Raw genomic sequence first — 6,288 nt, 5'->3', positions numbered from 1 at the left:
GGAGGCCAAGGATGAGATGGAGGGATGGAGTGGAGAGGTATATGAGAGAGGGGGGTGTGAGTTGGAAGCAGGGCAGTGAAATTGTGGGGGGACAGGGCGACGTGGAGGCGATTTGATTGTGGCCACTCCGTTTGAGATTAAGGGGTCTGGCAATAGATAAATAGATAGATAGAGAGTCTTTAATTGATACAATAGATGTGTGTGGGGTGGGGAGGGGAGGGGAGGGGAGGGGAGGGGAGGGGAGGTGATGTTCAAGGCTATCAAGCACGTGTTTACATCCTCCCCCTCCCCCCCTCCCTCCCTCCTCCCCCTGTCCTTCTCAGGTATATAAGGGAGGGACAGGTGGAGAGCGTCACCATTCCTCTCAGTGCTTTGGTGGAGAGAAGACGTCAAGGAACAGAGAAAATGTGAGTAAAAGTGAGAGAGAGAGAGAGAGAGAGAGAGAGAGAGAGAGAGAGAGAGAGAGAGAGAGAGAGAGAGAGAGAGAGACAATAGTAGATGGAAAGACTGTAAGGAAAATGACTTTGCACTACGAGAGAGAGAGGAGAGAGAGAGAGAGAGAGAATAGTAGATGGAAAGATTGTAAGGAAATTGACTTTGCACTACGAGAGAGAGAGAGAGAGAGAGAGAGAGAGAGAGAGAGAGAGAGAGAGAAATATAATGAAAAATATAAAGGTAAATGTATTTAGAGAGAGAGAGAGAGAGAGAGAGAGAGAGAGAGAGAGAGAGAGAGAGAGAGTTATATAATTAAAAATATAAAGGAAAATGTATTACGTGAGAGAGAGAGAGAGAGAGAGAGAGAGAGAGAGAGAGAGAGAGAGAGAGAGAGAGAGAGAGAGAGTATTAGAAGGAAAAATATAAAGGAAAATGTATTACGTGAGAGAGAGAGAGAGAGAGAGAGAGAGAGAGAGAGAGAGAGAGAGAGAGAGTCCTTTTATTAACATCATTTTGCTGAGTTAGTTATGAGGTAGGAATGAGTCTCCTTGGTTACTAGTCAAATCCACCCTCCAAGCTGATTACATTTGGCTATACTGACGTGTAATGGAGAGAGAGAGAGAGAGAGAGAGAGAGAGAGAGAGATAATATGCCTCTAAGTGACAATTATTTCCAAACACCTTTTCCTTACCGATTTATTTTCTACATCACACTTCAGTATTTTCAAGTATATTTTAATCGCCTCCCTAACGCCTTTTCCTAAGCGATTTATTCTCCTAAACCCACTTGAGTCTGACCCCAAAATTCTTTATAAATTCGATAAGTGAAAATAGCTCCCAAGGTCAGGCTATAAAGAAAACGGGAAGTGACGAAAACGGTGTGTGTGTGTGTGTGTGTGTGTGTGATTAATGTAGTACTCTGATATTATTCGTGTGTGTGTGTGCGTGTGTGTGTGTGTGTGTGTGTGTGTGTGTGTGTGTGTGTGTGTGATTACTGTAATACTTTGATATGATTCGTGTGTGTGTGTGTGTGTGTGTGTGTGTGTGTGTGTGTGTGATTACTGTAATACTTTGATATGACTCGTGTGTGTGTGTGTGTGTGTGTGTGTTTATTTGCGTGTGTGTGTCCGCCCAGCAGTCCTACTTTCATATCACCACTTTGACACTCATACCCACCGTCCATATTGAATACAAGATAGAACTCATTAAGGCTATAACGAAATTCGAATCAAACTCTCCATACCCCAGTTAAGACTCGAACCCGCGACCTTTCAGACAGCACCACCTCCCCCAACACTATCTATCTATTGCCAGACGCCTTAATCCCGTAAGGGGTGGCCACAAACAAATCGTCTCCATGTCGCTCTGTCCCCCGCCATTTCACTGCCCTGCTCACACCCCCCTCTCTTAAATACCTCTCCACTCCATCCCTCCATCTCATCCTTGGCCTCCCCCTCCCTCTCTCCCCCTCCACCTCACTCACATACACTCTCCTCGTCAGTCTCTCTCTCCATCCTCTCCACTCCATCCCTCCATCTCATCCTTGGCCTCCCTCTCCCTCTCCCCCCCTCCACCTCACTCACACACTCTCCTCGTCAGTCTCTCACTCTCCATCCTCTCCACATCCCATTTTCTATAATTTACATGGAGAGAGAAAACGGGAAGGGGAAACTAAAGTACTCTTGTTGTCACGCTACACACACGATTAATTACATGCTCCCTAACACCTTTTCCCGAGCGATTTATTTTGGTTACCACATAAATAACGTAGAGAAAACGGAGGCAAAAATAAAGTTAGAGAAAATAAAGACAGACAATAAATATAGAGAGAAAACACAGAGATAATAAAGTTAGAGAAAATAAAGACACAAAATAGAGAGAAAATATACACAAACACTTAGAGAAAATAAAGAGAGAGAGAGAGAGAAAGAGAGAGAGAGAGAGAGAGAGAGAGAGAGAGTTGCTACTGTCACGTTACTATGCATCTCACGTCAGTCTTGCCAGCATACTTATAAGTGAGGCTGGGACTTGTGTGGGTTATTGTACTTTATTATTATTATTATTAATCTAACCACTCTTCTAGCCATCCTTCTTCCTCCTCGTCCTCCTCCTCCTTCTTCTGCTACTACTACTACTACAACTACTACTCTTTCTTCCTCCTCCACTTCGTAATCTATCCATCCTCCTACTAACCATTCTTCCTCCTCACCTTCCTTCTCCTTTCCTATCCTGTTCCTTCACTTCTCCTCTTACACTTTTCCTCCTCCTCTTACACTTCCCCTTTCTCCTTCTCCTCCTCTTCCTCTCTCCTCCTCCTACACTTCTCTTCTCTTTCTCTTATACTTCTCTCCTCTTCTACATTTCTCCCCTCCTCCTCCTCCTCCTCACCACCCCTCAACCCCACCCATACCTTCAGGGCCCGCGTGTCCTTCGCGTTGGCTCTCCTCGTACCCTTCTGCTCCTCCTCCTACACTTCTCCTCTCCTCTTCCTCTCCACTCTCTCCTCCTCTCTTCTGCCCTCTCTCTTCCTCCTCCTACACTTCTCCTCTCCTCTTCCTCTCCACTCTCTCCTCCTCTCTTCTGCCCTCTCTCTTCCTCCTCCTACACTTCTCCTCACCATCACCCCTCATCTAACCACTCTTCCTCCTCCTTTCCTATCCTCTTTCTACAGTTCTCCTTCTCTCTCTCTCTCCTCCTCCTCCTACACTTCTCCTCTCCTCTCTCTCCTCCTAAGCTTCTCCTCCTCCTCTCCTATCCTCTTCCTTCACTCCTCTTCTCCCCTCTCTCTTCCTCCTCCTACACTTCTTCCTCCTCTCCTCTCCTCCTCACCACCGCGCCTACCTTCCAGGGCCCGCGTGTCCTTCGCGTTGGCTCTCCTCGTACCCTTCTCCTCCTCCTAAACTCCTCCTCTCTTCTTCCCTCTCTCTTCCTCCTCCTATGCTTTTCCTCTCACCACCTCAACCCCACGCCTACCTTCCAGGGTGCGTGTGGCCTTTGCGTTGGCTCTCCTCGTGTCCTGCGTCGTTAGCCAGGAAATCATCGACATCGACAGCATCATTCAGAGCCTGGGCGAGGGTTACGTGCGGGACAGCGTGTTTGGCGTCATACAAAGCGTCCCTCTGCCCGATTTCGTGGAGTGTATGGTGGCCAAGGACCCCGACACCTTGGCCCGCTGCAGCAGGAGGCCCTTCCAACACGCACCCCTGCTGAGAAGTAAGGAGGAGTGGATTTTAGTGTTGTACCTATCTATCTGTCTGTCTATTTCCCTGTCTGTCTGTCTATCTATTTCTCTCTCTCTCTCTCTCTCTCTCTCTCTCTCTCCAATACTACCGCATTTAAAAGTTCAGTGGCATAAAGTGAAAGTATTACGGCTCTACATCCTTTCCATAGCACTTCTTCGTGACTAGCATCATATTCTAGTGTTACTGCCACAACTCAGCAATGAAGATGAGGAAGCAAAGTCTCCTTGGTTACTAGCCAAATCATTTCTCCAATCTGACATCAAAATTTCACTTCCAAGCTCCCTAACATCTCTTCCTTAGCGATTTATTTCTCACACCCATGACTTCACTTCTAAATAAATCCTCTGTTTGCAGGGGCCATTTGCAAGAGTCTAAATTCAGCTCTGTTTTCTAGACCAATCCCTAACACCTTTTCCTTAGCGATTTATCTTAACATTATTTTAAGATATTTTAGGTCAACATACCTCTCTTTGCAACTGCAGGAGCCATCGTACAGGTGTCTGAACTTGGCTTTGAGATCCGTAACACCATTTCCTTAGTGATTTATTATTAGATTATTACAATTTAGATACTTAAATATTGCAAGAACAGCACGTATATGCATAAATTCCTTCCTTGCAACTCCAGTGGCTATCGCGCAACAGTCGAAATTAGGCTTTAAGTGTCTCCAAGACTGATCCCTAACACCTTTTTCTTAGCGATTTATTTTTAGATTATTGCAAGAATCATCCCCTCACTCGATGTAGTGCTGCTCTCGGGTGTCTGCCCTTTCCTCTCCTCCATCCTTCTTTCCTTTCATCCTCTGCTGTCTTTCCTTCATTCTTTCCTCTTCCTTCTGCCTATGGGTAATTTACACTCCCTCTTCTGTCTTTCTTTCCTTCATTCTTTCCTCTTCCTTCAGCCTGTGGGTGACTCTACACTGAGTAACAAGCCAAATGGTTTCCTGTACACCAGGAAACCGTTTACTACGCTGGGTGGTAACCATATAACCAAATTATGGTGCCTGGTGGTTTAGTGGGTAATTATGGCGCTCCAATTGGATTGAGCCAGTGAAGGTTTATATCCAAGGGATGGTTGGGGTTTACTGCTCATGTAATGCCACTCAGGGATGAGTGAGGCTGGTCACTCTCATCTTAAATGTCAGGACCAACTTGCCTAGCCCGGGGCTCCTACGCTCCTCATGGGGCAATGTAGGATTGGATGATGAATGAATGAATGCCAGAACCCCAGCTAATATGCATAATTCCTCTTTGCAACTGCAGGGGCCATCGTGCAGGAGTCTAAATCCGGCTTCACGTGCCAGGACTGCAGCGCCATCAGGAGGGAGGTGACCAACGCGCTGCTGAAGTACGTGAGGCAGGACGCCGCTCAGTGTGAGAGACTGGCCACTGGCCTGGGCAGAGACAGCTTCAATGCCATCCACTGCGACCCCAACAACCCCCCCGTGGCGTAGAGAGAGAGAGAGAGAGAGAGAGAGAGGGGTAGAGGATGTACCGTGAGAAATAGCTATGGTGGAAGTTAGTTTGTGTGTGTGTGTGAGAGAGAGAGAGGGGGGGGGGATATAGAGGATGTACAGTGAGAAATAGCTATGGTGGAAGTTAGTTTGAGAGCGAGAGAGAGAGAGAGAGAGAGAGAGAGAGAGAGAGAGAGAGAGAGAGCATCACTTGTTCAATTTTCAAAACGACAGCGAGAGAAAAAGAGGAGAAAGAAAGAAGAGAGAGAGGAGAGAGTAAAGAAAAGAAAGTGAGAGAGAGAGAGAAAAGAGTGAGAGAGAGAGAGAGAGAGAGAGAGAGAAAAGAGAGTGGAGAGAGAGAGAGAGAGAGAGAGAGAGAGAGAGAGAGAGTGGAGTGAGAGAGACGTCATGAGCGAAAAGAGGCGACGAAAAAACGAAAAAGTACGAAAAAAAATATATTGTCTTATAAATGTCCAATTAATTTATTTTTTTTTAATTTTCGTCCAAAAATTTTCTGTCCTCGTCTACGTATTCTTTTTTTTTTTTTTTTTTTTTTCAATAGATGAGACTGTGGGTTTTTTGTCTCCCTGGCTAAATAAACGGTTGAAAGGTGTTAAGGATTTTTCTTTTGGGGGGTCCTCGTTTTATATGTATTTTTTATTGTTGTTGTTGTTAGTTGTTATTGTTATTATTATTATTATTACTATTATTATTATTATTATTATTACTATTATTTTTATCATCATCATCATTATCATCATCATCATTATCATCACCACTACCACCACCACCTCCTCCTCCTCCTCATCATCATCATCATCATCACTACCACCATCTAAAACTATGGAAGGAGGTTAGGCCACAAAAAAATAATAATAATAGTAATATTAAATGGGCCACTCACTCATCCACACTACATATCAGCTCCTGGAATCCTGGGCCATCTCACAAGCATAGTTTTATATATATTTACTGCTTTATAAATAGACAGATAGATAGATAGATGAATGGATGTATTGGTAGGTAGGTAGACAGACATACAAACAGACAGGCACGTAGGTAGGTAGGTAGGTAGGTAGGTTAGGTAGGCAGGTAACTAGATAGACAGATAGATAGATAAAATATTGACCCTCACACACACACACACACACACACACAC

The 6,288-nt window shown here is 45.0% G+C and overlaps 1 protein-coding gene across 1 annotated transcript; it reads left to right on the top strand.

Annotated features, from left to right (window-relative positions):
- The first annotated feature begins 376 nt into the window (after window positions 1–376).
- On the top strand, window positions 377–5,478 carry LOC145418297 (uncharacterized). The gene is made up of 3 exons (XM_080286737.1): window positions 377–407; window positions 3,415–3,647; window positions 4,939–5,478. Coding segments are annotated over exons 1-3 (426 nt in total). The 5' UTR covers window positions 377–405; the 3' UTR covers window positions 5,130–5,478.
- Window positions 5,479–6,288: the final 810 nt, after the last annotated feature.

The sequence above is a fragment of the Coenobita brevimanus genome, chromosome 113 (assembly GCF_032717465.1).
Source record: "Coenobita brevimanus isolate Jiangsu-jjx chromosome 113, ASM3271746v2, whole genome shotgun sequence".
NCBI lineage: Eukaryota > Metazoa > Arthropoda > Malacostraca > Decapoda > Coenobitidae > Coenobita > Coenobita brevimanus.
The sequence above is the reverse complement of the archived record's forward strand: the minus strand, read 5'-3'. Positions and strand labels throughout refer to the sequence as shown.